The 23118-nt window shown below is 35.9% G+C and overlaps 1 protein-coding gene across 1 annotated transcript; it reads right to left on the bottom strand.

Annotated features, from left to right (window-relative positions):
* Nucleotides 1-13676: 13676 nt before the first annotated feature.
* LOC101392850 (olfactory receptor 4F4) lies at nucleotides 13677-21611 on the bottom strand. The gene is made up of 2 exons (XM_087429065.1): nucleotides 20716-21611; nucleotides 13677-13701 (listed from the first exon to the last, which is right to left on the bottom strand). The coding sequence occupies exons 1-2, from the start codon at nucleotides 21588-21590 to the stop codon at nucleotides 13677-13679; spliced, it is 900 nt and encodes a 299-aa protein (XP_087285191.1). The 5' UTR covers nucleotides 21591-21611.
* Nucleotides 21612-23118: the final 1507 nt, after the last annotated feature.

The raw sequence follows: 23118 nt of genomic DNA, 5'->3' as shown, positions 1-23118 counted from the left end.
TTGCCAAGAGAGTGAGTAGAACATAAGTGTTCTCACCACACATACAAAAAGAGATAACTATGTGAGGTGAAGGATATATTAACAGCTTGATTGTGGTAATCATTTCACAATATATATGTATATCAAAATGTCATGTTATAAAATTTAAATATACACATTATTTAATTCCAATTATAGCTCCATAGAGATTGAAAAAGTAAACAATAAATTTTGAGACAGGAAATGTTAAAAAATGATTGTGAAAAGATTTTCAACACCATTCTTCATCATTAAGGAATTGTAAAACAAAACAACAATACTATACCACTACATACTTATTAGAATGGATAAAATCCAAAACACTGGTACACAAATGCTTGTGAGGATGTGGAGCAGGAGGAGCTCTCATTCATTGCTGGTGAGTATGCATAGAGATACAGCCACTTTCAAAGACAGTTTGGCAGTTTCTTACAAAACTAAACATACTCATAACATACCATTCAGCAATCATGCTCCTTGGTATTTTCCCAAATGAGTTGAAAACTTATATCCACACAAAAACCCACACATGAAAGTTTATAGCAATTTTATTCATAATTGCCAAAACTGGAAGCAACCAAGATGCCCTTCAATATGCGGATGCATAAACTGTGGATATGCATACAATGGAATATGATTCAGTGCTAAAAAGAAATGAACTATCAAGCCACAAAAAGACATGGAAGAACCTTAAAGGCATATTACTAAGTGAAATAAGCTAATCTGAAAAGGCTACATACTGTATGATTCCAACTATATGACATTCTGGAAAAGGCAAAACTATGGAGATAATAAAAAGATCAGTGGTTGGGGGAAAGGAAAGAGGGATCAATAGATGGTGCACAGGGCATTTTTTAGGCAGTGCAACTATTCTGTATGATGCTATGAGGGTGGATACATGTCATTTATACACTTGTGGAAACCTATAGAATCTACAACACCAAGAGTGAACACTAATGTAAACCATGCACTTTGGTTAATAATGATGTGTCAATGTTCTTCATTGATTGTATAAAACATCGAATGAGATGTTGATGGTAGGGGAGTTTGGGGTCCTGTGTGTGTCTTTGGGGGATTACATGGGAACTGTGTGCTTTCTGCCCACTTTTGATATGAACCTAAAACTGTTATAAAAAATGAAGTTTATTAAATAAAAGATCACGAACAAAAAACTCAATTGGTAAACAATGCTCAACTTCATGGTAGGAAGTATCATTAGAAGTTGGGATGGATACAGAGGCAGTTCAAGTATAACTTAAACTGGATCTTGTATTGTTCTTATTCTATAAGTCACCAAGGATAAGAAATTTCTGATATAGTTTTCAAAATGTGATGGCCCAAACTTTAACCATATATCATTAGGAATAATATTTATTTGGGAGAGTACATACATATATATATATATTATTTTTGCTAAAGTTATCCTTAAGCAAACCTATATAATCATGACTGGGAAACTTTAAGTGTAGGATGCCTCCTGGTGGTGATTTATGGGTGCTTGATTATTTTACATTCGGGATAGAAGCTGGTAGAGTAATGCCAATGCTATGATTAAGTGATGTGTAAAGAACACTTTGTGAAAGACAGAACATAACTTCTATGGGCTCTGCCTGATGGGGGAAAAAAAGTTGATGGGCCACTAACAATAATAATTAATAAAAGAGCTATTACTAATTTATTAGCTTATTACCTTTCTTAAATTTGGAAGGAAATGATTTCAGTTGTGAGGATGACAAACAAAGATACCAGTATTTGTACCTGAGATCCAGAGACTTTAGATGTTTTGATGTTAGATGTTAGGGACAGTTCAATCTTGTATGTACCACTTCCATATGATTAGGGAGAGCTGTCGTGCACATCCGATTTTATAGCTTGGTGGATCGCAGTGCCATGTTCATGATGGAAAGCTCAGGTTGCACAGTATCTTGGTGACACTTATTCAAGTGTTCAATCTCTACTGAGGCCCATAAGCAAGCCAAAAATTCTTTATGAAAAGTAGATTAGTTTCTAAAAGTAGATTAGTATCTAAAAGTAGATTTAGTGTCTGCAGAAAATGGCATATGTGTGCTCCCAAAGTCTAAAGGTCTGGGGTTGTGATTCACCTATAGATACATTACAAAGGCAACATTCAATGTCCCTCTATGTCATGGATGCTCTATAGTATTTTCTGGATCATATGCACCAAGTGTCAGTGTAGCTTTCAAGGCCATCTGGGGCTCCTGTAAAGCCGCCTCTGATTCTAGGCCTTATTCACCACTGGAAATCTTTTGGGTTACTTGGTAGTTAGATTTGAATATCATGCCAAAATGAAGGATTACCTCCAAAATATTAAGTGACACAGAGAATTGTGCCTATTTCTTAGTGGTAGATACACTGGTACAAGATGCAGCAACTTGTCCACTTTGTACAAGATATCTTGGCCATCCTCAGACCACTGTACCCTTAGAAATTTCACTGAAATGACAGCCCCCTGAATATTTTTGAGATTTATTTTCCACCCTATGACATAAATATATGTCTTACCAAGGTATCTAGAGTAGTTACTACTTCCTGCTTAGCAGGTCCAATTGACATATTTACAATATAGCGAGCCATTATGAAGTTATTTGGAATGGAGAAGCAATGAAGTTCCCTGCAAATTGGATTATGACAGAGGACTTGGAATGCTGGTGTACTCTGAGATAGAACAGTGAAGGTTAATTTTTGACTCTGGCTGCTAAAAGCAAACTGCTTATGATGATCCTTGCTAACAGGTATAAGAGAAAAAACCATTTGCCAGATTAATAGCTGTATACCTGGTATCAGGGCAATTAAATTCATCTGGAACCGAAGCTGCAAGTAAGTCACCGCTTGCTTAACTGTCTTTCTCCAAGAACCATTTGTCTTCTGCACAAGCTAATAGGTGAATAAGAATACAGTAGGAATCACTAACCCTGCATTTTTCAAGTCTATGTTGGTGTCACTAGTCTCTGAAATTTCTCCAGGAATTTGGTACTGTTTCTAGCTTACTCTTGGTATGTTGAGATAGTTCTAGTGGCTTATACTAGGCTACTGATACTATAACAGCTCATATTCCGTGTATCAGAGAACTAATGCAGAGATTCTTTCATTTTCTGAGTGTGTCTATTCCAACTATGAATTCCAGAACTCCTGTAACAACCACATAGTGGGTTGAGACCCACTGGGCCCACTCTGAGACACAACCAAGCAAAATTTCATTCACCACTTGAACTCTGTCAGCCCCCCTTCCGAATGGTAGACCACAGCAGTATTTCAAATCTCTAGTAATTAGCATAAATTCAGAGCTAGTGTCCAGTAATTTTCCAAAAGTCTAGTTATTTCTCCTTCCCCAATGTACAATCACTCTGGTAAATCATCATAGATTTAAGGAAATCTATGAGAAATATTTACAGTATACATTGTTTAGTCATGTACTATGGTCTTTCTTCAAGGAGACCTAATCTCCTCTTTTTTTCAAAGTGCTCTGTATTTGTTAACTGGCTCAAATCCAGACATTGTTGAGATGCTGTGAATCTCTATTTTTCTTATTTAAATCACATTTCTGATCACCAAGTATAGAAATTTTCTGCTCATACAAATCAAGTAAGACTTTAATAGGCCACCCATTTATTTAAGACCTATAGATACTATGATTAATTACTCAATGCAAAAGGTGTTATCAGGTCAAATTATTTTAATTACTGCTTTGGTTCTGTTGCCAATTATGATAACCACACCCACTTTATGTCTGGCAATTAAATGCTACCACTTGGCCACTGCCACTCTAGTGTCTCATCATCCCTTTTGAATTCAGGAAGCCAAGTTCAAAGGCAGTGCTGCCTGTCATTCCTAGTCTACAGCAAATAGTAATCATAGAGCTTTTCCAGAATGCTAGAACTCCCTCTATGAATTTATTTTTATAGCCTTGATGGAGGGAGTGTCCTCTGGTTTTTCATGGGGAACATGGAAGGAAATGAGTGACCAACATTGCAATCTCCCTCAGCCTTTGAATACCTTCTTCTACAGTAAACTAAGGAGGTTCTGACAGATCATCCTCATTCTGTGTATTCTAGCTTTGTTCTGAGTTTGTAGTCAACCAAATAAAGGAAATTGTCACAGTCTCTTCAATACATGGTGCTGGGAAAACAGGAGAACCACATGCAGAAAGATGATATTGGATTCCTATCTAACACCATGTACAAAAAAGACCTCAAAAAATTAAAGACTTAAATGTAACACTGAAGCTATAAAACTCCTAGAAGAAAACATAGAAAAGAAGCTCTTTGACATCGGTCCTGGCAGAAATTTCCTGGATATGATACCAAAAGTACAAGCAACAAAAGAAAAATTAAACTAGTGAGGCTACATCAAACTAAAAAGCTTCTTTATAGCAAAAGAAAAAATCAACAAAATGAAAAGGTAACCTACAGAATGGGAGAAAATATTTGCAAGTCATATATCTGATAAGGGGTTCATATCTGTAATTTATAAAGAACCCATAGAACTCAATAGTAAAAAAAAAAAAAGGAAAAAAAAACCAAATAATCTGATTAAAAAAATGAGCAGAGAATCTGAATAGACATTTTCCCAAAGAAGATATAAAGACGCCAACAAGTACACGAAAAGATGTTCAACATCACTAACCATCAGTAAAATACAAAGGAAAACCACAATGAGATATGATATCATCTTGTACTGTTAGAATGTACTTATCATCAAAAAGGTAAGAGATAAGAAGAGTTGGTGAGAATGTGGAGAAAAGGGAAATTTTGTGCATTGTTGGTGGGAATGCAAATTGTGAAGCTGCTATGGAAAGCAGTATGGAAATTCCTCAAAAAATTACAAATAGAACTACCATGTGATCCAGCAATTCCACCTCTGGGTATTTATCTGAAGGAAATAAAAACACTAATAAAAAATATATGCACCCCCTTGTTCACTGCAGCATTATTCAAAATAGCCAAGACATAGAAGCAACAACAGTGGTGGTGTCCATCAATGAATGGTGTCATAAATGGATGAATGGATAAAGAAAATGTGGTATATGTGTACAATGGGATATTATTCAGCCATAAAAAAAGAAGGAAATCTTGCCATTTGTGACAACATGGATGGACCTCGAGTACATTATCTAAGTGAAGTAAGTCAGATGGAGAAAGACAAATACTGTATGATCTCACTTATATGTGGAATCTAACAAACAAGCAAACAAAAAAATGAACTCATAGATACACAAAACAAATTAGTGATTGCCAGAGGCAGTGGGTGGGAGGGTAGGTGGTGGGCAAAATGTTAATAATACTTGTATATTTAAAAGCTGCTAAGAGAGTAGACCTTAAAATTCTCATCACAAGAAAAAAAATTGTAACTATGTGTGGTGATGGATGTTAACTAGACTTATTGTGGTGATCATTTTGCAATATATACAGATATCGAATCATTAGATTGCACACCCAAAACTAGTATAATGTTATATGTTAATTATATCTAAGTTAAAAAAATAGTTCTCTATAATGTTTTTATTTTATCTCAAATTAGTTTTCTGATCAAGTTAGATTTAAAAGTATTAATGACCCTGTTGTGAGCAATAAAGGGCATACTGATAGTCTCTAGCATGCAGCGGCAAAACAATTACATCAATTATCACCTATAGACACTTGCAATTGAGTGTCCATAGAAGGCAAGTAATTGCTGTCAGAATATTTTAGTAAAGTTATGGAGGATAATGAGTTTGGTTGGTTGTTTATAGGTGCACTGGAGATCTTGGGGAAAGACAATGATGAGTTCAAGGCTTTAAATTCTCATTTCAAGATCAAGTAAGGGACCAAAAAGTCTCTAAGACTGCCCTAAAAGAAACTTTTAACTTTTGTAACTGCAGGGTCATGTCTTCTAGGGGTAACGAAAATTCTAATATGTGGATTGCTGAGTTACAAGGCAAATTGAATTCACAGCCTCATACTACCCCTTAAATTAAATTTATGGGATTGATTGAGAAGGTGTAAAATGTTGAAAATCAAGATGGGGAATATTGGCAGGTTCCAATAAAACTAGGAAACTTGAATCAATCCCTAAGTTTTCCCAATCCTCCTGTACTGTTGGAATCTTCCTCTATCTAAAGAGATTTGTCTCTGCTTATCTGAAAAAAGTATAATGGTCTCTCCTGAGTTGGTTGCCATACATGGGTCTACTGATAATCCTCAATTCCTGCCCCCACCTCTTCACATTGCTCCTAGTCCTATAATCAGGCTCAAGTCCCAGAAAACTCCAAAGAGTCAGGGACAAAGTGGGATTCATGAGAAGTTGTAAGACACACCAAAAGAATTGCAATATTTTACATATTTATATCAATAGAAAACTGGAACGTATGTATGGGAATGGAACCTAAGGGTGTTGGATCAGGGTGGAAGGAATATAATGTTGAATTGGGTCACATTCAATGATATTATTGCAGTAAGCAATGATTCTGTAACCATTATGTTAGCTCAGATGGCTGGGAGTGACTATAACAGTTTACTTTATTTGGTTCACTACAAACTTAAACTCAAAGCTAGAATACAGAAAGAGTTGATCTACCAGAACCTCCTTAGTTTACTGTTAGAAGAAGGTATTCAAAGCCTGAGGGAAATTGCAGTGCTGCAATTGTTGGTGCAATTTTCCCCACCCCGTTATTATTATTCAATTATTATTTGCTTTCCTTGTTATTCAAGGTCTTTCTTTTGGCTTCATGGTCAAAAAATAATCTTAGTAGAAGAAGGAAATGGTAATTTACAGAAAGAGATGTCACCCCCAAGTGACCCATTAACCACTCTTCCCTTTAGTTATCCTGGGGAAACCAACATGACTGTAGGAGACAATTCCCATAACAGACTGATTTCTGGCTGGCAACACCAAGTCTCTGAAGTTCCACTTGGTCACTACCCAAGCACGATTAGTGCTGTTAATTAACTGCCTTTACAATGGCAACATTTTGTATAACTCTTTGCACAGGGGAGAATTATGCAACAGACTGAAACTTTCTGAGCTGTTCTGAATCCCTGAAGATGCAGTTACTTTATGCCCTGAGGCAGAGGAGCCAAGTTTCCCCTGCTCATTGTATTTTAGCATTAAAAATATGTGTGCAGGGCCGGCCCCGTGGCTTAGTGGTTGAGTGAGCGCGCTCCGCTGCTGGCGACCCGGGTTCGGATCCCGGGCTCGCACCGACGCGCTGCTTCTCGGGCCATGCTGAGGCCGCGTCCCACATACAGCAACTAGAAGGATGTGCAGCTATGACACACAACTATCTACTGGGGCTTTGGGGGGAAAAATAAATAAATAAAATCTTTAAAAAAAAAAAATATGTGTGCACTGGTAGGAGTAGCCTCTATCAGTGGTAGTTGGATATAGGTCTCCAGACAAGGATGGTTAGAGGTTGGAGGTTTTGTGCTGCCACTCGTTCACCATGCTTTGACTTTGATTTTATTCATTTATTATGTTTTAATTGCAAAATAAAACTTAATACAGAAAATGGCACAAAACAAATTTACAGCTTAATCAATTTTTATAAAGTAATCATCACCCAGGTCGAGATTTAGAACTATGTCACCTATCTCATCCCAGAAATCTTCTCTGTGACTTGTCCAAATCATGACCACCTTTTGCCTTAACGGTAACCATGATTCTGTTATAGTAAGGATTCCTTGAGTTTTATTACAACTTTAACTCCCAAATGAGCATGCCAAGACACTATAGCTTGTCTTGCCCATTTTTTTTTCATTTGACATGTCTTTCAAATCTCTTCTAATACAGACATGTCCCTCTAAACTTTTCCTTTTCCTTCTAATTTATTTGTTGAAAAACTGGCCTTTGACGCTTAATTTCCCATGCTCTGAATTTTGCAGGTTGCAGATTCTCAGTGCAGTTCAACATTTTCACTGACCTTTGTATCTTATCCAAATGACAGCTGCATCCAGAAGTTTAACCAAACACATTTGACCTCATTTCTGGTAAGATTACAGGTGATCAGAAGGCATAATTATGACTTTCCCCTCTATTATTAGCAGCTGTTAATGCTCATGTGTGTGTATATATTTATACGTGTAGTGTTGTTATGTGTGTCAAGTCAGCTCCAACTGCTGGTGACTCTATGAAGTGATGTCCACAAAGTCCTGTCTTCAACAGTCCTACTGAGCTCCTGTAGACTCATGCCTCTGCCTTACTTTATGAAGTCTATCCATCTCATATTTCATCTTCCCCTTTTCCTGTTGCCTTCTACGTTTCCCAGCATTATTGTCTTTTCCAAAGAATCCCCCTTCACATGATGTGTCCAAAGTAGGGCAGCTTCAGTTTTATCATTTTTGCTTCCAGTCATAGTTCAGGCTTAATTTTCTCTAGGACCCGTTTGTTCATCTCTCTGGCAGACCAGGTATCTGTAGAGCTTTCCTCCAACAGCACATTTCAAACGAATCAATTTTTTTCCTGTCAGCCTTCTTCAGTGTCCAGCTTTCTCACCCACACATAGTAATTGGGAATTCAAGGGTGAGGATAATCTTGGCCTTATTCTCTAACGACACCTCTTTACACTTGATGGTCTTTCCTAATTCTTTCAGTGCTGCCCTTCTGAGTCTCAGTCTTCCCTTCATTTCTTGGCTGCAGTCTTCATTTAAATTGATGACCAAACCAAGGTAAACAGAATCTGTAAGAATTTCAAAGTCTTGCTTGTGTCTACGTTAAAGTTGTGTGGTTCTTCTTGGTCATGATTTTTGTCTTCTTGATGTTCAAATGCAGTCCTGCTTTGGGACTTTATTCTTTCGCTTTCATCAGAAGTCATTTCAAGTCATTGTTGCTTTCTGCCACTAAGGTGATGTCATCTGCATATCTTAGATTGTTGATATTTCTTCCAGCAATTTTCACTTTTCATCTGTGTCTAACCCAGTTTTTTATATAATATGTTCTGCATACAGATTAAGTAGATAAGGAGATAAAATGCACACTTCTCTGACACTGTTGACTTTAGGAAACCATTCTGTCTCTCCATATTCTGTTCTGACTGTGGCTTTTTGTCCACAATACAGGTTACACATGAGGACAACCAAATACTGAGTCATGCCCATTTCTTTCAGAGCAGCCCATAGCTTTTCCTGATCCACACAATCAAAGGCTTTACTGTAGTCTATAAAACATAGAGTAACCTCTTCTGAAATTCTTTGGAGCACTCCAGTACTCAATGAAAAATCACAATTAGATCTTGTGTGCCTCCCCCTTTTCAAAATCGAGCTTTGACATCAGACATTTCTTGCTCCATATAAAGTAAAAGCCTCTGTTGCAGCACCTTGAGCATCACTTTACTTGCATAGGAAATTAGAGCAATGGTCCTATAATTACTGCACTTCTTGGCATCTCCTTTCTTTGGGATTCTGATGTATATTGAGTGTTTCCTGTCTGTAGACCATTGTTTTGTTTTCCTTATTTGTTGGCATATCCTTGTTAGGAATTTGACAGATTCAGTCTCTGCAGCTTGACATAGTTATATCAACATCCCATCTACCCCTGATGACTTATTTCTTCTCAGTACTTTCAGGGCAGCTCTCACTATGCTCTCTAGAGTTATGAATTCTTCCTCTTATGAATCTTTTTCAAAGGACTCCATCATCCTTTTGTCTCTTCTGTACTTCAGTATACTGTAGATCTTCAGTATACTGTTTCCACCTTCTCTTTATTTTCTTGTGATCAGATAGCATGCTTCCCTATTGGTCATACAGCATTCCTAATATAAGTTTAAATTTCCCTGTGATTTCTTGAATCTTCTGGAAGAGACTTCTTGCTCTTCCTTTTTTCTTGTTTCCTTCTATCTCTTTGCATTGGCTATTAGAGTAGTTCTCTTTATCTCTACTTGATAGTCATTGAAAAACTGCATTCAGGATTCTAACCCTGATTTTGTCAACGTTTTACTTTTGCTTCTCACCTCTCCTTAACAATTTTTATTGTTTCTTCTGTCATCTATCTCAATTTTTCTTTTCTTTTTACTTCAGGCATTGTTATTTTCACATTCTTCCTTAATAACATTTCTGGTTTCGGTCTATAGTTCTTCTGGTTCTCCGTCAGCTAAGTTTAAAAACGCAAATCTGTTTTTTAGGTGGACTTTAAATTCATCAGGAATGTTGTTTACGTGATTTTGGCACTATCATTCTTTTAGAGCTCTTCTTAAGCTCTACTCTGATATTTGATATTAATAGTTCCTAATCAGGACCAAAATCTGCTTCTGGTCTTGTTTTGGCTGAGAGAATACGATTCTCCATCTCCTGCTTCTAATCACATAGTCTATTTGATTTCTATATTGGCCATCTGATGATGTGCATGTATACATACAGTCGTCTGATCTGCTGCTTTAAGCATTTATTTGTGATGAACAGATTGTTGGCTTTGCAGAAATCTGTGAGCCAGTCTCCTCCTTCATTTCTGACCCCTGGTCCAAATTTGATGACGTTTGATTCCGCTTTATTTCCTAATTTTGCATTCCAGTCACCTGTAATTATCAGCACATCTTGTTTGGGTGTATGATCAATTTCTTCTTGGATACTAGTGTAAAAACTTTCAATTTCATCTTCTTCATCATGTGTAGTTGGACCATAGACTTGGATGATGGTTATGTTAGTAGGTTTTCCCAGAAGTCTGATTGATACTATTCGGTCAGACCTTGTATTATGCAGCCCTAACTGCATGTGCTACACCTTGCCTTCAGTATTAGAGCCATTCCATTTCTTCTGAGTTTTTCATTTCCAGAATAGATCAATTTGCAGTTGTCTGGCTGAAAGTGTCCCATTCCAGTCTATTTTAGTTCACTAACATCAAGCACTTCAGTATTTAAACACTCCATTTCTTGCTTTATAATTTTCAGTTTACCTTGGTTCATGCTTCTCATGTTTCACACACCAAGTGTACGTGTTGTACAGCGTCAAACTTTCCTTTTACCTTTATGCACTCCAGCCACCAAACATCCTTCTGGATTTAGTCATCCATCATTCTCTTGGTTTCTTTAGCTCTTTGAACTTACTTAGTCTAGTTGCATCATTAACAACAATGCTATTTTTACTTGTTCTTTGCACTTTGTATATGTGCATATGAGAGAGAAGGAGAGAGAGAGAGATTATATTCATAATACCAATTCCATCCAACTCAGTGGGCTTATTTTTGCCTTCTTCTTTTCCATATTTGTATCTCTCTCCTTTTGTTCTCCCAGTGAGAATTCTGGGTTCTCACAACATAAATATATTTATTTAATTGCTTAATCCTACAAAGCACACTAAATTGTTTCAGAATTACTATATTTAAAAAAAGTACTGTGATTGCTAAAAAGACAACAATTTGGGCCAGCCCAGTGGCATAGTGGTTAAGTTCGCAAGGTCTGCTTCAGCAGCCTGGGGTTCGTGGGTTCAGATCCCGGGCACAGACATATGCACAGCTTATCGAGCCATGCAGTGACAGTGTCCCATATACAAAATAGAGGAAGATGGGCACGGATGTTAGCCCAGGGACGTTCCTCTCTTTTTCTGAGGAAGATTGGCAACAGATGTTAGCTCATCACCCAATCTTCCTCACCAAAAAAAGAAAAAAGAAGAAGACAAAAATTTTCTTTCCTTATTTTTCTTTCTTTCTTTTTTTTTTTTTGTGAGGAAGATCAGCCCTGAGCTAACATCCATGCTAACCCTCCTCTTTTTGCTGAGGAAGACCAGTTCTGAGCTAACATCCCTTGCCAATCCCCCTCCTTTTTTTTCCCCCCAAGGCCCCAGTAGATAGTTGTATGTCATACTTGCAAATCCTTCTAGTTGCTGTATGTGGGATGTGACCTCAGCATGGTCAGACAAGCAGTGCATCGGTGCCCCCCCAGGATCCAAACCTGGGCCGCCAGCAGCGGAGCGCATGCACTTAACTGCTAAGCCATGGACCCGGCCCTCAAAATTTTATTTTTTAAGTGAATGGTATGTAGTCAAGGTATTATCTTTAAAAGTTAATTGGAAAACAAAAAAAGAAGCAGTCCAAAAAAATGTGAATTGGATTCTTAATTTTCCCATTTAGTTCGGCTATGCCATTTATTTGAAATACATTTGGGTTCATTTGTTTCTCTTTGCATTCAGTTTTATGGTCTTCTAACAAATTATCATTATTGGATTAATTTTAATTTTCAAATATGTGAAAGATTAAGTCTAAAATTCAAAATTATACATTCGTAGAGGAATTTCCCATTTTCCTGTATCCCTTCCACCGCATTTCCTCCCAGCTCTCAAAGATAACCTAAATCATCAGATTCTGGTACATGCTTGCTACATTTCTTTTTCTTTTTATTTATTTATTTATTTATTTATTTATTTTTTTTAATTTTTTGTTTATTGCAGTAACATTGTTTTATAACATTGTAAAAATTTCAGGTGTACATCATTGTACTTCTATTTCTGCATAGATTACATCGTGTTCACCACCAAAATACTAATTACAACCCTTCACCACACACATGTACCCAATTATCCCTTTCACCCTCCTCCCTCCCCCCTTCCCCTCTGCTAACCACCAATCCAATCTCTGTCCCTATGTGTTTGTTTATTGTTGTTATTATCTACTACTTAATGAAGGAAATCATACGGTATTTGACCTTCTCCCTCTGACTTATTTCACTTTGCATTATACCCTCAATGTCCATCCATGTTGTCACAAATGGCTGGATTTCATCGTTTCTTATGGCTGAGTAGTATTCCATTGTGTATATATACCACAGCTTTTTTATCCATTCGTCCCTTGATGGGCACTTAGGTTGTTTCCAAGTCTTGGCTATTGTGAATAAGGCTGCAATGAACACAGGGGTGCATGTACCTTTGCAAATTGGTGTTTTCAAGTTCTTTGGATAAATACCCAACAGTGGAATAGCTGGATCATATGGTAGTTCTATCGTTGATTTTTTGAGGAATCTCCATACTGTTTTCCATAGTGGCTGCACCAGTTTGCACTCCCACCAGCAGTGTATGAGAGTTCCCTTCTCTCCACATCCTCTCCAACACATGTTGTTTCCTGTCTTGTTAATTATAGCCATTCTGACGGGCGTGAGGTGATATCTCATTGTAGTTTTGATTTGCATTTCCTGATTGTTAGTGATTTTGAACATCTTTTCATGTGTCTGTTGGCCATCTGTATATCTTCTTTGGAGAAATGTCTGTTCAGGTCTTTTGCCCATTTTTTAATTGGGTTGTTAGTTTTGTTGTTGTTGAGATGCATGAGTTCTTTATATATTTTGGAGATTAAGCCCTTATCAGATGTATGGTTTGCAAATATCTTCTCCCAATTGTTAGGTTGTCTTTTCGTTTTGTTGATGGTTTCCTTTGCTGTGCAGAAGCTTTTTAGTTTGATGTAGTCCCATTTGTTTATTTTTTCTATTGTTTCTCTTGCCCGGTCAGATGTGGTGTTTGAAAAGATGTTGCTAAGACCGATGTCGAAGAGCGTACTGCCTATGTTTTCTTCTAGAAGTTTCATAGTTTCAGGTCTTACATTCAAGTCTTTAATCCATTTGGAGTTAATTTTTGTGTATGGTGTAAGGTAAGGGTCTACTTTCATTTTTGCCTGTGGCTTTCCAGTTCTCCCATCACCATTTGTTGAAGAGACTTTCTTTTCCTCGTTGTATGTTCTTGGCTCTTTTGTCAAAGATTAGCTGTCCATAGACGTGTGGGTTTATTTCTGGGCTTTCGATTCTATTCCATTGATCTGTGTGTCTGTTTTTGTGCCAGTACCATGCTGTTTTGGTTACTATAGCTTTGTAGTATATTTTGAAATCAGGGAGTGTGATACCTCCAGCTTTGTTCTTTTTTCTCAGGATTCCTTTAGCTATTCGGGGTCTTTTGTTGTTCCATATAAATTTTAGGATTCTTTGTTCTATTTCTGTGAAAAATGGTGTTGGAACTTTGATAGGGATTGCATTGAATCTATAGATGGCTTTAGGAAGTATTTCTTTTTTGAACAAATTAATGTATTTTCTTATTTCTCTTTATTTCTTACACAAAAATTGAGTATTATGAATATTCTTTTTCAGTTTGTATTTTTCACTTATGAAATCATTCTTTATTGTTTCATAGAACTTTTCTCAATTTTTTACAGTTGCATAGTACTCCATTGTGTGTATGTTTCATAGCTCATTAATCCTATTTCTCCAATATTTCCACATTTATGTAGTTTCTACTATTTTGCAATCACAGTAATTATGCATATGTATTTTTGTATCTTTGGTGGTGTATCTCTGGGGTAAATTCCTAACAGTGGGATTGCTGAGTTGAAGACTAATGCATACATAGTTTTGTTGGATATTGCCAAATTAACTTCCATAGATGTTGAACTGTTTTGCATTCCCACATGAACCTTACTGACAAGAGCTTTAGCATTTTAGCCAAGCTGACGTGTGGGAAATGGTATCTCGTTATGGTTTTACTTTGCCATTAGGTTATTATTGGTGAAGTTGAACATTGTCTATGTATTTAAGAGATATATTTTTATCTGTTTTCAGAGTGTTTATATCTTTTGCCTTTTTTAAAATTGAGGTTAAATTTACATAATATAAAATTTGTCATTTTAAAGTGAACAATTCAGTCACAGTACATGCACAATGTTGCACAACCACCCTCTCTCTAGTTTTAAAACATTTTAATCACCCTAAAAGAAAACCACATACCATTAAGCTATTTTCCACTCCCTTTTTTCCTCCAGGCCCTGGAAACTACCAATCTGCTTTCTCTGTCTATGGATTTACCTATTTTGGATATTTCATATAAATGGATTCATATAATATGTAACTTTTTATATCTGGATTTTTTCACTCAGCATATTTTTGAGGTTCACCCACATTGTAGTATGCATCAGTACTTTATTCTTTTTTATGGTTGAATAATATTCTATTGTATGGATATACCATATTTGTTTATTTGTTCATCTGTTGATGGATATTAGGATAATTTCTACCTTTTGGCTATTATGAATAATGTTGCTACTAACATGTATGTTTAAATTTTTGTTTGAGTAGCTGTTGTCAGTTCTTGTGGGTATATACCTAGGGGTGAAATTGCTGGGTCATAAGCTAACTCTACGTTTTTAACATTTTGAGAAACTGTAAAAATGTTTCCAAAGTGGCTGCACCCCTTTACATTCCCATTAGCAGTGTATGGGGGTTCCATTTTCTCCACATCCTTGCCAACACTGATAAGCAAAGAGCTTGTTCAAAGAAATAGCAGCTGAGAACTTACCAAACCTGGGCAAGGAACTTGACATACAAGTACATAAAGTCAATAGAACTCCTAAATATACCAATGCTAAAAAAACTTTCCCCAAAGCATACATTATTAAAATTGTCAAAAGTCAAACATTAAGAAAAAGCATAAAGGGCAGCAGGGCAGAAAAAATAACCTACAAAGGAACCCAAATCAGACTTCAGAATTTCAGCAAATTTCTCAGCAGACACCTTACAGGCCAGGAGAGAATGCAATCATATATTCAAAATACTAAAAGAAAAACACCAGCAGCCCAGGATACTCTACTCAGTGAAATTATCCTTCAAATATGACAGAGAAATAAAAGCTTTCCCAGATAAATAAAAGCTGAGGGAGTTCATTATCACTAGATCTGTCTTACAAGAAATGATAGAGGGAGCGCTCCTACCTGAAACAAAAAGGCAAAGATCTACAAAGCTGTGAGCAAGGAGAAAAATAGACAGATAAACCAGAAAATTGCAACTCTCTATCAAAACAAGTTAGCAAACAATTATAACATAAGGGATAAAGGGAAAGAAAGTACCAAAAATAACTACAAACACTTCAGTTCAGTCACAAACTCACAACACTAAAATGAATAGACTGTGACAACAAAAACATAGAAGGGGGAACCTGCCCAGGGGTGTAGTGGTTAAGTTCGCACACTCTGCTTCAGCTGCCTCGGTTCACAGGTTTGGAGCCTGGGTGTGGACCTATGCACTGCACATCAAGCCATGCTGTTGTGGCATCTCACATACAAAATAGAGGAAGATGGGCACAGATGCTAGTTTAGGGCCAATCTTTCTCAGCAAAGAAATAAAAAAAAAAAAAGAAGAGGAAGAGGAAGGGGATGGAATCTGCTTAGGCTAATGGAGATCAAAGGCTGTCAGAAAATGGGCTATCTCATCTATGAGATCTTTTATACAAACCTCATGGTAACCACAAAACAAAAAATCAGAGCAGAGTCACAAATTATAAAGAGAAAACTGGTCGATGTCTCATTAGAAATAATAGAGGGCAAAAGATAATAGAATGGCAACTTAAAAATTGTGAAAGAAAAAAGCTGTCACCATAATTTTATGTCTGCCAATAATATCTTTCATAAATAAAGGTGAATTAAAATCATTCTCAGACATAAAAGAATTTCATTGCCAGCAGGCCTACTTTACAAGAAATATTGAAGGAAATTTTTAGGTTAAAAGGAAATTTTATATGAAATGGAAACACATGTCTCTAGGAAGGCATGGAGAGTACCAGAAGTGGTAAATATATGGCTGATTATGAAAGACTATATACATTTTCTATTAATTTCTTTAAAAGATATATTGCTGTTTAAAGCAAAAATCATAACATCATATTGTAGAGTTAATAATATATACATGTAATATATGTGACAGAACCACAATCATAATTAGATATTGTAACAATCCTCTTTCAGTAATTGATTGAAGAAGTAAACAAAATTCAGAGAAACATAGATGATTGGAACAATAACATATATCAACTTGACCTAGTTGGCAATTATACTATACTCAACAAGAGCAGAATACATGTTCTTTTTAAGGGCACAGGTAATGCCCACTAAGGTAGGTCATAAAATGAATCTCAAAAAACTTCAAGATGTGCATCATAGCAAAGTATGTTCTCTGACCACAGTGTGATTAAATTAGAAATCAACAATGATAAGATACATAGAAAAGTCCAAGCATCATATTTATAAATAATTTCAGGGAAGAACTTACAAGGGAGATTGGAAAGTTTTTGAACAGAATCATAAGAAAATTACAATATGTCAAAATTCGGTATGCAATAAATCATAACATAGAAATTTATTGCTTTGATGTTGTGATTAGAAAAGAAAAAAATTTTAAAATGAATTATCTAAGTTTCTTACTGAAGAAGCTAGAAAAGGACAAGCAAATTAAATCCAAATAAACTAAAGGAAATAAATATAACAAAAAGGGAAGAAATCAAAGAAATAGAAAATAGACAAAATTTAGTAAATTTATATATGTCAGAGTTTTCCAGAGAAACAGACCAATAGGATGTCTGTGTGTGTATTTAAAGGAATTGGCTCACACAGTTGTGGATACTGCCAAGTGCAAAATCTGGCAGGCTGGAGACCCAGGGAAGAGCTAATGTTCCGACTAGAGTCCAAGGGCAGTCTGGAGGCAGAATTCCCTCTTGCTCGGGAGATACCGGTCTTTTTTCTCTTAAGGTCTTCAACTGATTGGATAAACCAACTCACATCAGAGAGGATAGTTTGCTTTACTCAAATGTCTATTGATTTAAATGTTACTCTCATCTAAAAAATACCTTCACAGCAACGTCTCGACTGATATTTGATGAAATATTTGGGTACTGTGGCCTAGGCAAATTGACACATAAAATTTACTGTCACAATGAACTGAGTCCAAAATTGAATTTTGAGTTATAGTTAGAAAGGATCTCTTTATTTCCATATTATAGACAATTAACATAGACAGACACAGAAATACCATTAAATCACTTGTTTTGGTTTTAACTTGATTTTTTGAGATTGCTCTTTTATAAATTTAATTTTAAATTATGTAAAAACATTTACATGAGTTCAAAGTTAAAACTATAAATTAAGACATATTCAGAAAAGTCTAGCTTTTATCTCTATCCTTGGCCCCGTTTCTCTCTATAAAAAAACAGTTTTGATTATTTTGTTTGCCATTTAAAATATATTTATATATGCATTTATGAAATATATATTTATAAATTATATATACATATAAATATAATATATGTATCCCCATTTTAACACAAAAATTAACATCCTAGAGATACTCTTTCACACCTTACTGTTTTCATTTAACATATACTTTGTAGATTCCTCCAAAGCAGTATTTACAGACATCCCTCACTCATATTTATAGTTGCTTAATGTTCCATCATGTATAACTTATTCACATAATTTATGCAGTTCTCATTGATTGTCATTTGGGTATTTTCCATTCTTTTGCTATTAAAAACAATGCTTTAACAAGTAACCTTGTGTATTGTTTATTTTGTATTTTTGCAAACATATCCCTAGGATAGAGTTAGGGTTGCTGGGTCAAAAGTTAGTAGCATGGTAATTTTTGTAGATATTGCCAAGAGGTTATACCATTTTGTACTCTCATCTGCAATGCATGAGTGCCCATTTATGTACAGCTATACCAACAGGTTATATTATTAAATATTGATGTCAGATATTTGATGTCTTATAGGTCAAAACTGATGTTTCAGCTGTTTTACTCTGCATATATCTTAACACGAGAGAGCTTGAACATTTTTTCATGTATTTAAGGATCATTTATATCTCCTTATATATGAACTGTAAATTCATGTACTTTGCCCATTTTTCTGTTTGTTGGCACTTTTAAAAGAAATTCTTTATATATTAGAGCTATTATTCTTTGTGATGGGAGTTGTAAACACCTTACCCCAGTATCTCTTGTGTTATTTTACTTTTCTCAGTTCTATCATGCATTGAAACATTAATTTTATGCAGTTATATTATCAATCTTTATCATATTCATGGATGTTAAAGAGATTAAATTATGTTTTCTTTTAATATTTGTGTAGTTTTTTTTTTGTTAATTTATGCTTGAATTCATTTAGAAATTGTCCTGGCATATGGCATGAGGAATAGATCCAATATATCTTTCCCCATCTTGCTATCCTGTTATTCCAAGATCACATTAATATGTCCTTCCTTTCTTCACTCAGTTGATATACTATCACTATTGCATACTAATTTCCTTATGTGTTTTTAACCTGCTTATGGAGTTTCGATTCTCTTTTTTTTTCTGGAGTATCAGTAAATTTTACCCTCTCATCATCTGACTCTCCTTATCTATTAATTCAAGCCACTCTTTGAAAAACTACATTCTTTTTTCTCTTAGAATATTTAATCTTCAATTTTAGCCTGGTTCAGTGATTCTTGCTGGAGAGAGGAGCTATTTATCAGAATCACTTCTCAATCTTTTTTTCAACCTATATTTTCCTTTACTTCTATCTTGAATTTTTAGCATGTTTTCTAGAATGGTAGAGTGTAGGTGTATGAGTACATGCTTGCACATAAATATATACACCTTAACTTATAACCACTATGCCCCAAATGAGCATCTGCTAAGACTGGAATGTGTCGTTTCCCTTCAATATATTGGGATAGAATAAAGTTTGAGAACTTATGGCTTGTTGATATAGAGGATTTATGTACTAATGATAATGGTACCTAACGTTTATTTACTCCTGAACATATGCCACAATATGTGCTATTTGTGCAATATATCTATTGTTTCATTATCTCTCATAATAACCATATGTATAAGTATTATCTCCCTTTTGCACATGTGCAAATTGAAACTTAAGAAAGTTAAGCAATGTGCCCAAAGTCATGATTATTAAGTGGTTAGTAGAGTTGAACCCATCTTTTTTTTACTTTAAAGCCTATGCTCTTAAAAGCTAACCATAGGAAATGACATGGATGAATCCAAATGAAGCACTTTGTGCCAACATTTCAAGAGACTTGGATCTCTCTAAATACTTTTTACTGCTGTGAGTTGTTGTCATATATCACAGAATGTCAAGTGCCTACAAGGAAAATTTCATGTTGGCAGATTCACTCTTTCTGTCACTCCTAATAATGCACTCATGGATTATGGGTTGTTAAAGTGATAGGAAATGAACCATAAATTGTTACAAGGGGAGGAGTTTTTTTTTAAAGATTTTATTTATTTATTTTTCCCCCCAAAGCCCCAGTAGATAGTTGTATGTCATAGCTGCACAGCCTTCTAGTTGCTGTATGTGGGACGCGGCCTCAGCATGGCCGGAGAAGCGGTGCATTGGTGCGCGCCCGGGATCCGAACCCGGGCCGCCAGCAGCGGAGCGTGCGCACTTAACCGCTAAGCCACGGGGCCAGCCCCGGGAGGAGTTTTTTTTAAACCTCTTAAAAGTTGACTTACGTATATCCTTATGACTAAGCACATTTTTTGTATTAGGTGTATGGCGGTTGCTTCTTTGATGTTTTTAGGGAAAATGCGCCAAATAAAATTTTTTTAAATTTATAAGCCAGACTAGTTCTTAACCTTCCCGCTATTACTCTCAGGACCACTCAGGAAGGCACAGGAATGTACAAATACTAACATATGTATGTCTTTCACTGTTCTGAGAATTAGTGAGATAATATCATCAAAGTGTGATATTAACTTTGCATCTGTATCCAAAAATATAACGTATAAGAGTTTTGAGGGATTGAGTCAGTGTATATGAGGGTTCTTTGACAATTACTAAAGTATGTCGAAATGGAAGGTATAATTTTCATGAGCAATTTACCAGCTTTACCATATTACTATGTCCCTATCTCAGATTAGTCTCACAGTTATAAAAGATCTAAGACTTTACCCTAAAATTCACATTCCATTTTCTCAGACATTTCATTGCAGTCTTCATGTCTTTGTTCCTCAGTGTGTATATAATTGGGTTCAAGAGAGGAGTGACCACAGAATAAAATACAGCGAGGAATTTATCTAATGACTTGATGGGGAATGGCCAGGCATAAATGAAGATACATGGTCCAAAAAACAAAAGAACTACTGTGATGTGAGCAGTCAAAGTGGACAGAGCCTGGGATGACCAGTCTGAAGGGCGATGCTGGATGGTCACTAGGATGATGGTGTAGGAAATGATTAGGAGAATAAAAGAACAAACAGTGAGCACACCACTGTTAGCAATGACCATGATATCCAACCTATAGGTGTCTGTACAGGCGAGTTTGATGACCCTAGGAAGGTCACAGTAAAAGCTATCAACTTTATTGGGACCACAGAAAGGTAAATTCACTGCAAAGGCCAATTGGCTCACTGCGTGGAGCAAGCCAGTTCCCCATGCTGAAGCAACAATGCCAACACAGGCATTGCCACACATAATTGCAGGGTAGTGAAGGGGTTTACAGATTGCTACATATCTATCAAAGGCCATGGCTACAAGGATCACCAACTCACTCCCACCAAAGAAGTGAAGGAGAAATATCTGAGCAAGGCAGCCCTTGAAAGAGATGACTTTGTGTTTACTGCAAAAGTCAGTAATCATCTTGGGGGCTGTGACTGAAGACAGACACAGATCAATGAGTGAGAGGTTGGCCAGCAGGAAATACATGGGGGAGTGAAGATGTGAGTCACAAGATACAGTTATGACAATAAGAAGATTTCCAAACAAAATTCCTACATAGAATACCAGAAAGAACACAAATAGGAAAATCTGGAGTTCCTGAGAATTGGAAAGTCCCAGAAAAATGAACTCAGTCACCATGGAGTGATTTGTTTCACTTATTGATTCATTCCAGGAAATAGCCTCTGTAGTAACCTTGGAGAAGAGAGAGGAAGGAAGTCAGAATTATCATATTCAAATTCAAAGCTTCATTTTGTATCATTTTGCTCACTCAAATGACTTTTTATGGTTTATTACATAAAGCTTTCAAAATGCACACAATCTAAACTCACCATTTCATTCCACACTCCTCCCCTGGTTATGCCTTATAATCCAGTTCTCCGAGTCTTCTCAGTGTTTCCATTTATGCTAGGCTTATTGCTAATAAAATATCTTTTTTCAGGCTACTCTCTCTGCCAGATTAAGTCTGTACCATCATCCTACATTTATCTCCTTTTGCCCTGAACTCCAAAACAGTTTATATTCTCTAGCCCATATCTTTTTTGTGTGTGTGAGGAAGATCAGCCCTGAGCTAACATCTATTGCCAATCCTCCGCCTTTTTTTTCCCTTTTTCATCCCAAAGCCCCAGTAGATAGTTGTATGTCATAGTTGCACATCCTGCTAGTTGCTGTATGTTGGACGCTGCCTGAGCACGGTCAGACAAGCGGTGAGTCAGTGTGGGCCCGGATCCGAACCTGGGCGCCAGTAGCGGAGTGAGCGCACTTAACCACTAAGCCACGGGGCCGGACCCAGTAGCCCAAATATTAACTCTTTTGTTTTAAGAGGAGAAAGTCATTTATTTATTTATTTAATTTTTTTTAGGTGCAAATTTCAACCTTTGTTTGTATTTCTACTTTTTTTATTTTTTGTTTATTGTGGTAATATTGGTTTATAACATTGTATAATGCTGTACACCTGAAATTTACACGTTATAAACCAATGTTAACTCTTAAATACAAAATTGTATGATCTTCATATTACAAAGTCCTTTTATGACACGAATTTTTGAAAAAGCATTCTTAGTAGCCTACTAGTCCATCACAAAATTTTTCGTGTACAATTGTTGGAAATCTTCTCTCTATCAAACTGAAACAAATCCTCACTCACAATTTTACTATGTGCAGAGTATGGGTTTTGTATTTAGTCTGTAGACTTTGGACTCAAACTCTTTAGGACTTATTTCAACGTTTTTGTAAATGTGAATACTAATCATATTCACTTTTTATGGTTATTATAAATTTCAAATGAAGTAGTAAATGTAGAGTGTTTTCCACAATTTTTATATTTACTAAGTGCTCAATAGATTTAGATAATTATTAGTAGTAAGATTTCTAATTCACAGAGAAACCCTGATTCCCCAATAATTATTTAAAAAATCTTTACTTGTGTTCTAAAAATAATAGTCATAACAATATAATTGAATTTCAGTTCCTTGTATCCCTTTGTTTTTCCATGTTTAGAATGAGTGCATTCAATCAAAAGTTCTCAAAATTCCATTACTCTAATACTTTATGGGGAACGAGAGAGAGATGCAATTCTGAAATAGTTTTCATAGTCTCTCAGATGCTTGTATAGAAACATAAAAGCTAAGAGAGATGTAGAGAATCAGCCTTAGGGGAGGTTTAAATT

This window comes from Ceratotherium simum, chromosome 3 (assembly GCF_057802395.1).
Source record: "Ceratotherium simum simum isolate JZ-2026a chromosome 3, ASM5780239v1, whole genome shotgun sequence".
Lineage (NCBI taxonomy): Eukaryota > Metazoa > Chordata > Mammalia > Perissodactyla > Rhinocerotidae > Ceratotherium > Ceratotherium simum.
This window is presented reverse-complemented; position numbering and strand designations above follow the sequence as displayed.